Raw genomic sequence first — 15,697 nt, 5'->3', positions numbered from 1 at the left:
GGGGGGGGTGTGCTCTAAACCTGCAGCTGTCAATTAGGGCCCATAGTTAATTTTTGCCCCAGGGACCTTACTAGCATTGTAAGGTGGATGTGGGGCTTTAAGATGTATGTGTTATTTATTTTGTTCTGTCGATAAAACGATAACAAAGTATTAAATAAAGAAAAGCAGCAAATCTGCACATTTGAGATGCTGCAACCAGTGAATATTTGACATTTTCCCCTTCCTGATTAACTTATAATCCAAATAGTCAATTCAGCACTATGTCCATACTGGTTGATTGATTGAAGAATTGATGGTGTAAACTTGGAGTTTGCCAAAACAGAAAAAAAAATAGTTTCATTCTTTATCACTTAATTCTAAACCCTGCGGGTATATTAATGACCTAATGATGTGAATCATGACAGTCATTGTTATAATGAGACAAAAGAGCAGCCTGGGCTTACAGTACAGCTCTCAAATAGAACGTCTCGTCACAAAAACAGCTTGAAAGCTGTTTGTCTCACTGACCTGACATCACAATGGGGCCATTGAAACAACAAGGGAGGTCTGTGCAGTTTGGCTTTGAAATCAAAGACCAGAATTGAAACTGGCCCCAGAAACCTGTGTCCTGATTAAAGGCGCTGAACTGGTCATTATGTGGGTGAAGCAAGCAAACCTTCTCATTCCCTTGCAATAGTTGTCATTAATTGACCCCAATCATTCTAAAAGTAGACTTGTCCTTTATACACATGCTCTACACATTCTTTAAATTGTTTAAGAAGACGCTGTTGTGTTCTGGCTGTTCATGTATGATCTGATACCTGACCTATTTTCAATGCTGAACTCCACAGTAGATTCCTAGTTCTTCTGTTCCAGACATCTCATGCCAAGTTTAAATCTGTTGCACTGTCAATTTATGCACCTCTGCCCTGTTTTCCTCTCATTCAAAAAAATACCTCAGAGCAGTCATTGTCTCTATGGATAACAAAGCATTCCACTTGTTATGTTGAACTCCAGCATATTAGTTTTAAACACCCAGAAATAGTTGTCTGTCATTGCCTGATCCGTCTGTGGTATTCACACCACCTCCAAGACTCGATAAAAATGCATGCATTTAATCCTACAGCACATATTGTTGATGCTTTGCAGAGACCTTGAGTTTGAAAGCATCTGTGGACCCAAAAGGTCTGGACAACACTTTAAAACAACAAAACCATGTAAAGGTTGCTCGCAGTTAGACAGCTGCAGACAGATTTAAAAAGGCTGACAGGAGAACTTGAAAGGAGAGTAAATTTCCAGCTTGGCTTGGAAACTACAAAGTCATTTATAAACTTGTCTTACTCTTCACCTGACATGACCCTTCAGCTTTTACTGCAGCAACAATAGATTGGTCTCGGAAGAGACAAGCAGCACAATGATTTATAACCTGTTACAATTGGACTAGTGACAGATGTAGCATCTCTGTGAACTTTTATTCAAGTATTCAATGGCAAAACCCAACTTTGAGTCTGTGTTTGGGTCACTTCTTGATATGCTATTAGGCAAAAATGTAGAATGCCAGATATCTGACCTGGAAAAACAAATTTGAAAATGTTTTGCCTGATGGAATCTGATGTCTCATATTTAATGTCATAAGCAATGAGCGGTTTTATTGCTCCCTGGCTGAACAGCTCCCTGAGTAATATGTGCAGGTTGACATTCATGAGAGGTTAAAATTGTCCAAAATGATATTTTGTCACACATGGCACCAAAAATTGAACTTTTCCAGAAAAATATTCCTAAAGCAAAAAAGGGCACAATTACGTAAATGTTGAACTCTTCCTATAACTTCACACAACGTTGTGTGAAGTTATAGGAAGAGTTCAACATTCAACAGCTGCAATGCATCATAGAAAAGCCAAACTGCTAATATATGTAACTGAAGAGTGCTTACCTCTCCGTTAAAGAAGCAGAATATTGTTGCCACCAGTAGTCCCTTAAAAAGCAAAACAAGTAAAAAATAATTAGCATTGTATTTCATTTTTTTTAAAGTAGTAAAAAGAAGTGTGTAACTGGTAATTAAATAAAGGTATTGAAGTGGCTAACTGGTTCTTTAAAATGTGATTCAGCAGTGAATCCCAATAATCAATCACAACAACAAGACAGAAAGCAAGGATTTTATGGGTGGAAACTTTCAAGCAAGCCAAACATCTAAATTTCAAGCCTGACCAAAGGGCACTGACAAGTGTGGGCTGCGTTCAGGATCAGTTTTTGCTTGCATGCTGATTCTGATATTTTTCTTTTCTTTATTACTGATTGGGTGGCTCCCAGATATGCAAAATACCTCGCCAGGCAAGGGAAAAGAAGCAGCAGTTGTTGTTTTTTTAAACCTTTTTTTTAATCTTTTAAACTGAGCATCTACCTGGTTCTTTAATAGAAATTCTGATTAATGCAGCACCTTGCTGTCAGCTCAGTACCTACCTGGTAGTGCATTAGTATGTGCATGATGTACTCGTACACCTCCCCAGCTAAGGGGTTCTCTGGCCTCCAGGGAATAATGACAAACTGTATTCCCAGCAGGGGCACCAGGATCAGGGTGGCTCTCACTGCCTTCATGTACATGTTAGACTCTGCCCGGTGTGTGTCTCTCAACTTGGTCACCAACACTCTTATAATATTTAGTAAAAAGAAGAGGTTCACCTGGAGAAAGTAAAAAACATATGGAAAAAACTAATTACATAGCCATTTTGTCTAAACTCTAATGTTTTGCATACTAAAACTACAACCGAAACAACAAACCAGTAATCATATTTTTCACTCTGAGACACATGGATTTCTCTTGTATTGTGCTAGAATGGTGGATTAGCAGACTTACAAGAAGCGCTGCCACTATTGGACCATGGACCGCGTAGAGCAGATGGGTTTCCACACTCATCCAACAGCTACAGAAGAAATAACATATCAGTCAGTGCAGTCTGCTGCCCAAAATACACATGCACACACATGCAAAAACATGCATGTGTGTGGATTCGCACGCTCTCGTTGTCTGCCACACACAGACGAGCACGTATGTAAACATCTCCTGTTTATTTGCAGAAGTTTCTGGAACATTACTCACTTGTCATCAAAATACTTTTTCCTTGCCACGGCGTGGATGGAAGCAGGCACTAGAGGAAAAACTTGGATGGGAAAAAGATGGCGGCCATATGAGGTCTTGAGTGAATTTAGGCAAATTCATTTGTCATTTATGCAGCAGTTAAAACTATGCTAAGCTTGGTCAGTGGTTTTCTGGTCTTAGACTTCCTCGTATAATAAATAATTCCTTCACAAATATCACTGTATATATTCTTGGAAAGGCTGAAACACAGTGGATTAACATTTCTTTTCTATTAATATTGTTCCAACCTGAAAAAACACCACCACCACATTGTTCATTTCCCATAACAATCCTGTCACATTTGGCTTTGTGACTATAAAAAAAAAAACCGCTAGAAGCTGTGCTTAGATTAGCTTTTTACTTTTCATCTGAATATAAACACATGAACATGACACACACACACACATGCTCACACACACACAGACACCTCAAGGTTATTGTCCAAATTTAAATGATCCATTTAGTTCCATCCTGCTTGTTTGATGGAGTGCATCACTGAGCGACATGAGGCCCAATAAAGATGTCAGCATGTTGAAATACAGTACTGGGATCAGGTGGACATGAGTAACTGTGGCTTCTAGAGTGTGTTCTGTCTTGTTTTAGTTTTAAGTCGGTTTTAGTTTTACGTTACGTAAAACATTCTCAGACTCTGAATTTGTTTTTTCAGTGAGTTGAATCCAGTGAAGAAAACAAAACAATATGGTTTTACAAACACACACACACGCATGCATGCACGCATGCATGCATGCACACACACACACACACAACAAATGTTTTGGTCTACTGCGGACAGACTTACCCCAGCCCAGGAGGTAGTACCAGTGCAGATGCTGCTCCTCTGCAAACACAGCCACTACGATGAGCGTGTGCAGGTAGATACCTTCACACAGCATCCAGAAATAATTGCAGCCCAGCATGTACATGTGGAAGAAGTGCAACACCTTACAGCCAACCTGCAAAGACAGACAAAACAGTAAAATTTGTTATTTGTTTGTCTGTTTTTTTACTTTCTCTATAAAAGAGACCTTTAACATAAGTTAAGTTAATTTAAACACTCCTGACATCTTTTCTGCACTCAAGGCACAACATTATCAGCCTGTATTATCTGCTGCAGAAGGAGAGGATTTGTAGTCGTTTACCCCCTTTGGTGGCGGGCTTAAATGGATGTGGAAGATTTGATTGGGTTTGTCTCACTTTGCACAAGGAATTAAAAAACACAATGTTCTGCAACACTATTAGTACCTTTTTCAGCACTATGCAATTTTTAACAAATGCAACCAGCACAGCGCGACATGAAAGGTTTTCTCATCATTAAATCTTCTGTTCTTTTGATTGAATCTTTGTTATAATTTCTTGAAAGAGATTACTTTGATGACATATTATGATGTCAGTCATTTCCTTCCACAGTCTACTAATGCTATAATTACCAAGATGCTCATGGATGCACGCACCATAAGGTGCATAATTGATGGACATTGGCTCCGACAATGGCTCCAATGGACCTGATTGGAATGATGACTATTTAAAAAGTCCTTCATTCTGTCTTGAAATTAACTTTTCTTTCAAAGTATATAGTCAGTACATTTTGCATAGTATATGTGTACCTCTAGGAATTTTGAGACTCTGTTTCATTTCTTAGGAGATGTGTTAATGAAATATGTTCTGTTGCTCAATTGTTGTCTGTTGCTTGCTCGTCTAATTTCAGATGGCTTCCCCAAGCTTGAATTATGTCCAGGAAGCAGCCAGGCATGATGCCATCACCATCAATGTGAAGAAATGTTCTTTTGTGTGCAACGGCTCGCTTTCAAAACGTCTCCTCATTATTACTTGTCAAAAAGTTTTTTTGGTCAAATCTGTTACTTTCCATTGTAGGACAGAACAAGAAATCACAGACACCATAGAGTTGGGATCAATGTTGGGAAACATTTTGGAATTTATAGCTGCCAAAGTCAGACTTATGAGCTTGTTTTCTATACTGGTGATTTAGGAAAGGTGGATTGTGGTGGAGATTAGAGAATGAAAGCTCTTTAATTATTTCTCTTTAACTCTGCTCTACTCTCTTTAACATTTAAATTCTGTTGTGATAGAGTCTGGTTTAGCCTGCCAGCAGTGTGGGGGAGTAAATACCCAAAGTTTATGTCAAACCAAGGAGGAGGCTGAAAACATTTACATGATGTATTGCAGCATGATTTGTAAACCAGAACATTTTAGGTAAGTAACTTTAGACAAACCGTAGATAGCTGCAATGCAAAACAGTTGTGAATTAGTGACAAGGGAGTGACCTAAGTCTCTGCATACAAGCCCATGTCTGTTATAATGGAGATTCTTCAAGTGGAAAGGGAAATGTAGGAAAGTGAGGGAGAGACATATGGCTAAAAGTTTAAAAGTGAATGACTGTTGTGTGTTTTGAGCAAAGAAGACCTTTGAGAGCAGCAGTTAGTAGCAACGCCAGCATCTTTGAATTACCGGTATACTCTGGCTGCATGCATTCTTTCTTTTTTTGTGTGATCATTTTCATCCGTTCCAGAGCCAAAAAACCGAGAGGAAAGCTGGGAGGGTGGGAGACAAAACAACACATGCAGAAACAGACACAACCACATACATAAACAGACACACACACAGACAGACACAAGACAAGGGACCAATCACACGCACAGGTTGAGGTCAAAGGGACCTCAAGGAGCTGCAGGCATTCTACATAAATGCAGAACTACAAATCAAAAAGCCTTATGAATATTTTTTCAAAAACATATTTTTATGAAAGTTACTTCTATTTATCTTCTCCTTATACAGTATATGTGGGAACGCAATGAATTAAGTACTTTTTTTTTTTTTAGAATAAAAAGCATGGTAGTTCATACGTTTTTATTTTGAAGTGATCAAGATCAAATGAGAACAAATAGTAGGAACATTAAACGTTTGTGCTCATGTGAAATGGGTACTTTTTGTCTTGCTGCAGTTTAGAACAAGCTTTAAATTAATGAGAGTGGCAATTAAAATTTGATATAGGTCATACAAGGTGGTGTTGCAAGCATAAACAAGGACATTCAATGTTTAGTTGGAAGTTAAATATTATTTGTGTATTAATAAAGACTGTATGAGCCAGACTTGGTGAATGCACAAAAAAGAAGCAGCAGGAGGATGCGGAATCAAACCCAAACCCAGCTGAAGTCTCAGCGGTCTTCTGGTTGTTTCTAGTACAATGTCGGACTACAGATGCTCCAGCTGACAGCTGGCTGAGATCTAATGGGATTGTATGCACTGTGTAGCCTGGAAATCCAGACAAACTCTGAAGGATTAAGGGTCTGGCATCGAGTAATGAAAGGCGCCCATCTCGAGGGGCGGCACCAAGCGTGCATTTCAAAATCTAACTGCGCGCAATTGGATAACATTACGACCAATCACAACAACACACGGGGTGACGTATCCAGAGCCCCATACGCTTAGCTACCAGCGAACTAACTGGTAGATTAAACTGTTGTCATCTGTTCAGCTCACCTCTGGCCCGCCTGTATCAGATACACTGATGTGATTGGTGCAGCTCGGCTACAAGGGAATAGTTAATGAGCAGCAATACTCGATGCCAGAGTAACTTGCTGAGCAAATTCAAATAGCGTGAACTCTGGATTTCCAGGGTATGCATTGGGAGCCAACTTCTATAATCCTATCTGTTGTTTTTACATGGTACTTTGATCCTCTAGTCTAGTAAGTAGACATTATTCAGTTTTCACTCGTTTTTTTACGTGCATGAATGTATTTAACTTGGGGAGATATTATCAATTTTTTAAGTAGGAGAAACTCTGCAATAACTGCTTTTAAGTAACAAAAGCAATAAGTAAACAGGTTTTTTTTAATTTTATTCTCATTCTTATTTCCAAAAGCAGTAATTCTTATAAAGTAACCCATGAATTTAATTTATGTTGCCTGATTGTTAAGCATTCCTACGAGACAGATTTATCATCTCTACCCAAGCAGACCTCAAGTTTTGAAGGAATTCACATAATGCATTCAGAGTGGTTCCAAAACTCTCGACAAAGGTATGTGGAAGAAAGCAAAAGCTGTCTGTGTAACCACATGGCACAGTGAGATTATTTAGGATGTACTCAAAAGTCTGTTGTACCAATGTGTAAATATTTAAAATATAGAGCAACTCCATTTTTAATTAGCTGACTCACATTGCCTGTCCTTGCATTAGCAAATTAATTAAAAAAAGTTCATTGAAATTCATCCTTGCATTTTCAGCTGGTTTAACATAAATTTTGAACGCATTACTGACCAAATACATGCAAAAGGATGGACTCATTCCGGCAGCAATCTATACAAGCAAAAATAATGCCAGTTCCCATCGCTTCAGCTGTTGCATAGATAAAATAAGATAAAACGTTATTTGTGGTATGTGCTTATGACCCAATATCAGCATGATAACATACTAAACGAAGTTGGTGAATGCAGTAAACGTAGTTAATAACTGTTATCATTGATGTTTTAAGCATTTTACCATTTATCTAGTCTAACATACTGTGACAGATATGTGGTGTTATTGTGTCGATCCCTACTATGGATGTATGGCAGTGCTAACATTAAAATTAGTGGTAGTCCTGGTGGTAAATTATTTGACAGAGGCTGAACTTACTGGGTTTCTGCCCACCACTTCAGGATTATTGACAACTGCTACGAGGGAGATGATGGTGAGGGCTGAATTGAGCACATAGGAGCAGAAGAGGTTCTTGTGCAGGGTGATCCTTTGGCAGCTCAGACTTCTGTGCGAAGAGAGATGTCAGAGTCAATGCCCAGGACTTTGTAACATACCAAAACGTGACGTGATAATGAAAAAAAAAAATATCATCTAAAAATTGGGAATCAAACGTTTTCTGACAAATAACATAACATTAAAGTAGACAAAACACTACTACAACGGATGAAGTAAACAGGACAGATGTTGCTACAGTGAGTAAAATACCAAATAATTGGGATTTTTCATCTGAGAATTCGGTTGGTGAAAAACCCTGGGATCATTGAGATGGATTGCCTCTAAGTGCTCTGTACATGCTAGACTCACTGATAAATAATGCATAATGATTCCCAAGGGTGGTCCTCATTACCTTCGCTGATCACTCCAAATTAATGGAATAATGAAATGCTTGACAGGCAAAGGAAAAATGTATAGTATAATCAAAATCATTTCAAGTCATTAATATCCAGTAGTTTTATTTTTGGTAATGGTTAATTAATGTTTAATTTTCAGGGCAGACATAAATTGTAATGCAGCTCTCAGAGCATTTGAAGCCGAAGGAAACCTTGAACCAAATATATTTTGAGGAATATAGCCTCCCATAAAAATGACCTCTCAAGTGTAAGAAGTTAGATCCTTTTATTGCTCATGGTGATTTTATCATTGTTAAGCCATGAAAACCCCAGAGATTCATGAAAAACAGGAATAGCAGTACATTTACTCAAGCCAGGACAAAACATCATATAAAACTGCACTTATTCAGAGGTCTTAGTTATCTCCTACAGAAAAACAGTCCTGCTTGAGAACCAGACATAAAAGGAAATGGAAGAGTTGCTGAATGTTTGTATACAAGGGTTTTCTCTTAATCTAAAAGGGGATGTCAAACACAGGCTGAATCCTTATGGCAGAGTTGTTCGGACAGCCACAGGCCCTAACATCTTCACGGCTGACCGTTTAACCACGTCGGTTTTTCCATGGCAAGCTGGAGTATTTTTTATCTGTTGTAAATTAAAGAGAAGTGCAGCTGTACACCATCGCATACCACTGTAAGCTTCACATCTGGATCTTATAATACAACAATAAGCCTCCAATATTTAAAGTGTTTTGGCTATAAATAGGGTAAGTAACAGGTAAAAAGAAAAGAGTTACTTTATTGAGACTTCAATTTGTTGGTACTCTGATGTTGATGAACTGCTGATGTCCCGTTGAGTTTCTGTGTAGCTGACTTTGACTCACAGCGTGTCATGGCGTTTTCCAACAATGCACCTACCCTAAGCTGGGCTGCTAGATTTACGAGTGTGTATAAAACTTTGCAGCAAACTGAGAGTCTCATACAAGATCTGTTTTGGATAACAGCTGCGTTTAGGAGGTCAACACCCTTCAACATGTCAAATTTTACAACTGCAACAATCATGAACACCAGGGCCAACAAAGAAACGTTTCCAAATATTGTTACAGAATGTAAAGTTAATTTCCCTCTAAGCTCCATATTTATTTTTCTCGAGATATATCTGTTGAAATAGGAACCTTACTGCATCATTAAAAATAAGTCTCATTAATTCACTTCCTTCCTAGAGATAATGTAGAAAGTTTTAACAGTGTGTAGACTGCTTCCTTTTTCGAAGGCATCATCACTTCCAAATTTCCCATAGATTAACTTAATATAATACCTCCATTTCATTCATCCACGTTGTTTTTATCTCATAAAGTTGAATTCCAGAAGGACGGTCTCATTTATATGTGCACTTTTTCCCAATTAGGATTAAGTATTTCATCGGGATGAACAACCTTAATGAGCAATGCACTCAGGTGCACATTTCTAATAATTGCAAAAGACTAACGCATTAAATGGACATCACAGCTCTTAGTTTTGAATCCTAAATATCCATGAAATAAGTGTGCTGCATAAGGAAACCAAGTTGGCATGAAATTAACGCCAGTTAAACTGTGTATAAATTACACTCAGTGAAGAAGCAGAACTATTTCAGGTCAATAATTTGCGACTACATCTAAGATAGTAATGATGTTCTGATTGCTGTCTTCAGTTTTAATTTAACACTGTGCTATTTAAAAAAATAAGATTTTTAATTGTGTTAATTACTCCGGAGCAGCTCTACGAGTAAATGAAGTAAATGTGTTTCATGTCTATGAAATGTAACATCTAGATTCATTAACACTGAAAAATGTTGTATCTAAGGGGCGAGTAGTTAAAATCTTTAAATTCACTCTGCTGGTGCGGACAAAAGCAGAATGGAGATTTCCCTGACTGTTAATAAGATTGAGACCAAGTTCTGCCCATGATGCCCAACACCATCTGTTGGCCTTTTAGATCCACTTATAATAGTAACATGATTAAACCTTTAAGGGCAAAGCTATTAGCAATTAATCATCCCAGAATTACGACAAGCAGTTTAAGCTTTCATTTTGGTTTAACCATCCTGATCTTTTGCAATGTGCATCATCAAAGCAGTAAATGCAGTTACAGCTGAATTTCCATTGAATTTAATACCTGAAGTAGAAGAAAATGGCCAGAGAGATGAGCAGGGAGGCTATGGATAAAGCGTGACCCACAATGGCCATGTAAAACAGGATGTACGCTGACTGTAAAACAAAAAAACAAGATAGAGAAAACATGTGAAACGTTACTACTTGGATGTGGTCTTTCAGTTGTTACATGTTTTCTTCAAACATTTTGTGCCTATAGGATCTCCCAAATCAAGGCCCCTAAACGCACAAATGGTTTGCATTTTTGCATAAAATTTTACAGGTGACACTTTGCACTAAATAAAGTGGCATCAATGGTATATTTTACATTTAAGGTGGGGCACAGCTCTCAATAGGGGAACATTAAATAAACAATGGCAATCTGCTGTTGGTTAACCTTAAAAAGAGATTGTGAAGGATAAAACTACACCAATGTTTTCACTTCTCATTTGACGTGTGGTCCACGCTTGTGAAAGAAAGTATTAAGTCAACTGAGTCTTATCAGAATCAGTATTCAATCAACTCAGTCTTATCAGATTAGAGAATAGTGGAACATTTATTTTGCCTTTTTTTCACTTTGGGATCATACTGCTGCGGTTGTTTGTTTTAAGAGGTTTGCTGAAGCTGGGAGTCTAAGTCGGCCAAAATCAGGTTTCTGTGGTAAAAGATGGACCAGCTGATCTCTGGTTAGGATTGTCAGTAGACAGAGTTTTTTTTCCCAGTTTTGCCAGGCCAGCTGTGTACTACACTTCCTGGACGGAGATAAGACTGAGTTTCATGCAGTTGTTTTGTTTACAAGTTGCTGTTATTTACAATTAGTCATTTTGTCTTTTCCAGATCAGACAGCAGAGTTGTTGTTGTTCTTTTTTTAATTTCCTTGGGCATTCATTTGGTGAAAATACTTTTTTAGAGGATGCCTAATCATCAGTAAAAAAAATGGAAATGCTTGAATAAAGAAAATTCTTACTCGCAAAAATGTCTCTAAGGTGCTGTTGGTGATAAGAAGGTTGTTAGTATGCAATGGTGTCAACACGAGGGTAGGCCTGTGTTTTATGGTAGCCTTTATACAGTAGCCTGAGGGACAGAGGACTTGCGTGTTACTTTCCATCTCTAAATATTTATGTGGAGCTCAGTATAGGTGAGTAATGTCTTTTGGAAATAAAACGCCTGTTAATATTGGTGTCTGCTACAATATTTATTGGCAACTACATCAGACTGCACACTTCCAGTTTCCACATTTTCTGCTATCTGCCCACACTCCAAATACCAGAGGACTCCATGCAAAATGAAAAGATTATGCTGACCCATCAGGCAGTGACCACTATGTAGTAGATTTAGGATAGCAGGCTACTGTATCTTAAATAAGTTACCTTCAACTTTGCCTTGGTGTTTTCATTGCAGAGTGTGTAGTTGGACCAAGTTCTGTTGGTATCCGGGTGGCGAAACCACTGCCCGTCCTCCCCACAGTACTTAGTGGCCTTTTCTGAAGTAACAATTGAGTAATAAATGCATCTTCTCCAAATGTCTTCAAATTCGTAAAGTTGTGTCAATGTATTCTTGTTCTGTTAGCCTTGGTATATTATTCTTCATAAAGCAATTCGTATTTTATAGTTCTTGAAAAACAGAGTGAGAGGTGAATTCTTCATGCATCAGTAGATCTTTAAAAGAGCGACACTATTGAGTCTTTCTGCTCACCTGTTGGGTCAAAGTCAACAAAATAATTGGGGCAGTTTTGAGAGGTGTATGTTCCCGCTGGTGTGTCATCCCAGCAAAGCCAGCCATCCCAGTTCCGACTGCAGTGCAGCCCTGCAACACCAACATAGCAACAGAGAGTTAAACATCCGGAGAGGAGAAGTAGCCAGGATGAGTCGTATTTGATAATATCTCTACCTGATTTGTTATAGGGTGCATCTCGATTTATTTTCTCAAAGCATTTGTACTGGCTGTCAAGAATTTTCTTTCTCACAATTTCCTGTTCCTCCGGGTTAACCAAGGGGCTGACTGTGGTCTCATCAGCGGAATCTACCTCTGTGTCCCCTGAGAGATGGGAGGCTGCCTTTATTTTAGTAACACACACACACAGACACACACACACCCACACACACACACACACACACACACACACACACACACACACATACACACATACAGAGTAATAATTAGTGAGGATTAAGCTATGAGGAGTAAGGTTAAGGGAAAAACAAGACACAATTTAAGAAATTGTAATCTTAATTACCAAGAATGTCTATGTATAATCTGTAAAATAGATCTTTTATTGCTTTTGTTATTACAGTATATCTGGACACATTACCTTCAACCTCACCTTGGTGTTGAGAGCACAGAGTGTATAATTGGTCCAAGTCCTATTGTTCTCTGGATGGTGAAACCACTGTCCATCTTCTCCACAATACTTAGTTGCCTTTTCTAAAAAGAACAATATACTGTGTGTTGCGCATTATCCAAATTTCCACTCCCATAAACTTTGGTCCCATTAGATAAAATAATTCAATCCTCACAGGAACTTTATAGTCCATCTTCTACAGCACAACAAAATCAACTTAACAAGATATCGGCAGAACTCAAAAACGGCTAAGTTTTTAGGCACACTGCTCACCTTTGGGATCAAAGTTAACAAGATAATCTGGGCAGTTCTGGGAGGCAAAGGTTCCGGCTGGAGTGTCATCCCAGCACAGCCAGCCATCCCAGGTACGACTACAATGCAGCCCTGCAGCGTCAACAAAGCCAAAAAAAACAAGAAGACAACCGTTCAGAGGCCTCATGGTGGTTCCATCATGAAGCCTCTCACACCGAGGTAAACAGTGAGTGTCGGTCGACTGTATCAGTACCTGATTTGTTAAAAGGTGGGTCTCGACTTAGTTTCAGGAGGCATTTGTATTCATTCTCAAGCGTTTTAAGTTTCTGTAAAAAAAAATATATATAGTTACACAACCGGTCAAAAGTTTGGGGTCACTTACACATTTCAATTTCACTCCATTATAGACAGGATACCAGCTGATCTGAGTGGGTGGCTGATCTTTAATGCAATATCTACATTTCCCATTATCAGCAACCATTCATCCAATGTTCCAAATGCTAATTTTGTTTACTAATCTGATATTATTTTAAAAAACTAACTAAGAAAACATTAAAAGACCCTTTTGCAATTATGTAAGTACATAATGTAATCTGGAAACTGCTGCCCTGGTTAAAAAAAAAACAAGGCAACTGATCTCAGCTGGGATTCTGTCTACAATGTAGTCCAATGGAAATTTGTGAGTGACCCCAAACCGGTAGTGTATATATAAAAACAGACAACAGATGTTTTTTGACATTGCATAATGGGGAAATTAAACTACAATGATTGTATAGATAAGAGCTGCAATTTAAGAAAATCTCAGTAGGGAGGAGTAATTACTACTAGTCTCTGCAGCAGAGATACATTACTTTTATTTTTTATTTTTTCAATTAGTGTGCTGCCTTATGTAAATCACTTAAGTAACTGTAACTTCAGTTCAGAATAAATGGATGCACTTTTCTGTATTAAAACGGCTTTGTACTGTGAAAATGGATCAAAAGATACCACTCTCGTTTTGTGCCTAGTAATATTTCTGTGTAAAATGTACATTTGAGTACAAACGTTTGAATTACCTCTATACTGCTATACCACTGAGATCCACATGCTATTAATTATCCTGTACATGTTCTGAGTCTCGGAAACTATATACCTATTACGCTTTAATTGCAGAGGGGGCACATGTCTTGAACGTGTAAGAAGACCCAGTAGTATTAAACCTGTATGCATGACCTGTACAGTAAATACACAATGGATAGTTCATTAAATGAACAATACTTTACCCTCAGTCTCTTCTCTTGGGTGGTTGTGCAGAGTGTGTAGTTGGTCCAAATCATATTGGACTCTGGATGGTGAAACCACTGACCATCCTCTCCACAGTACTTAGTTACCTTTTCTGAGAACCCAAAAAAAGTATGTGATTAATTCCAGTTTTCCTAAAATACAGTCAACAGAGCCAGATTTAAAGGGAATTCATCATGTGAGGTTAACAGCAACTCCCTGAGTCTCTCTGCTCACCTGTGGGGTCAAAGTCGCCAAAATAATTGGGGCAGTTTTGGGAGGCGTAGGTTCCCACCGGAGTGTCGTCCCAGCACAACCAACTGTCCCAGTTACGACTGCAGTGCAGCCCTGAAGCAGTCAACAAACAGAGAAATGTTACAGGCCCCTTGTTCATAAGTTTTTCCAACGTGAACTCTCATAAATCAGGTTAATAAAATTATTTAGACCAGTTACACAAGACTGCTACCTGATTTGTTATAAGGTGGATCTTGCTTCATTTTCTCTGAGCATTTCCTTTCATTCTTGAGGATCAGTTTTTCCACAACGCTTCTTTTTTCTGCGTTAACCCCTGTGGCCTCTGTGGTCGGCTCTCCAGCAGCATCCCTTAAAAAATGGGGAACTTCCTTCTAAGAAAAAAAAGGTAATTTATCATGAAATGAGTGTACAGAGCAGCTGAGGCCTAGTTCTTCCATTACTTACAGGATAAAAAGCCATTAACCAAATACCTCTAACTTGTTCTTCGAAGCCGGATGACAAGTGTTTGACCCTGCCTGGACCCAGTTACCCAATTCTTCACAATATTTTGTCACTTTTTCTGTAAAGAAAAAAAAAACGTGTTCTTACTTTACAGCAGCTTGACAACAGATTAATTCATCAATGATTTCCCTGTAAGCTCCACATATCAAATTACTTGTAGGCACATTATTGCTTTTGTTTGAGCTTCAAGTAGAGAATCGTTGTGTCCGTTTCTCTTTTGTTGTTTTTCAGCTTCATCCAAACATAAATTGGCCACTCAATCTTGGCATTACAGAACAACTGTGATTAATTTAACTCGGCACGAATGATTGAATGTTATGTCAAATAGAAATTCCACTCTTTGGAGTAATTTTCTGCAAGATTCTCAGATGTCAGGCTTGAAACCACAACTACTTTTTTTGTAACAGGACATTGGTCCTGACAACAACAACAACCGTAGTCCAACTGCCTAGTCTTCTTCGACAGCTCATCAACTGTTCAACATCTACTTCCAACTGTGCATATCCCCTGAAGTCTCATATCAACAGCATCAGCTTTCAAACAAGTAGCCATAAGGGGACTTTTAATGTCACAGGTATTTTGGTAAACTCCTTTATGAGCCTCCTCTTACAAATACTCCTTTCTCTTTTTTCTTCTCATCCATATTCTCTCTCCCCATTAATCTCACAGACCCTGTCAGTTTTTGGAAACCCTCATTTAGTATCTTCTTGTCTTCTCTCTGTACCCTTAGCCCCCCCCCCTCTCCATCCTGTTGTAT

General features: G+C 38.5%; 1 protein-coding gene across 6 annotated transcripts in view; it reads right to left on the bottom strand.

The window, feature by feature from the left end:
* Window positions 1-15,697, bottom strand: part of calcr (calcitonin receptor) — a 52,233-nt gene that overhangs the window by 1,281 nt on the left and 35,255 nt on the right. The window contains exons 5-21 of one of the 6 annotated variants that reach the window (XM_034891479.1): window positions 14,910-14,998; window positions 14,651-14,810; window positions 14,422-14,532; window positions 14,187-14,299; window positions 13,178-13,250; window positions 12,946-13,056; window positions 12,643-12,755; window positions 12,222-12,387; window positions 12,027-12,137; window positions 11,702-11,814; window positions 10,357-10,448; window positions 7,749-7,875; window positions 3,915-4,068; window positions 3,077-3,137; window positions 2,834-2,900; window positions 2,440-2,658; window positions 1,913-1,954 (exon numbers count right to left, since the gene is read on the bottom strand). In XM_034891479.1, the coding sequence (XP_034747370.1) occupies window positions 1,913-1,954; window positions 2,440-2,658; window positions 2,834-2,900; window positions 3,077-3,137; window positions 3,915-4,068; window positions 7,749-7,875; window positions 10,357-10,448; window positions 11,702-11,814; window positions 12,027-12,137; window positions 12,222-12,387; window positions 12,643-12,755; window positions 12,946-13,056; window positions 13,178-13,250; window positions 14,187-14,299; window positions 14,422-14,532; window positions 14,651-14,810; window positions 14,910-14,998 (1,922 nt within the window). The remainder of the gene's footprint in view (window positions 1-1,912; window positions 1,955-2,439; window positions 2,659-2,833; window positions 2,901-3,076; window positions 3,138-3,914; window positions 4,069-7,748; window positions 7,876-10,356; window positions 10,449-11,701; window positions 11,815-12,026; window positions 12,138-12,221; window positions 12,388-12,642; window positions 12,756-12,945; window positions 13,057-13,177; window positions 13,251-14,186; window positions 14,300-14,421; window positions 14,533-14,650; window positions 14,811-14,909; window positions 14,999-15,697) is intronic. The other 5 variants (XM_034891480.1, XM_034891483.1, XM_034891481.1 and 2 more) reach the window with 5 other exon arrangements.

The sequence above is a fragment of the Etheostoma cragini genome, chromosome 14, assembly GCF_013103735.1.
Source record: "Etheostoma cragini isolate CJK2018 chromosome 14, CSU_Ecrag_1.0, whole genome shotgun sequence".
NCBI classification, from domain to species: domain Eukaryota; kingdom Metazoa; phylum Chordata; class Actinopteri; order Perciformes; family Percidae; genus Etheostoma; species Etheostoma cragini.
This window is presented reverse-complemented; position numbering and strand designations above follow the sequence as displayed.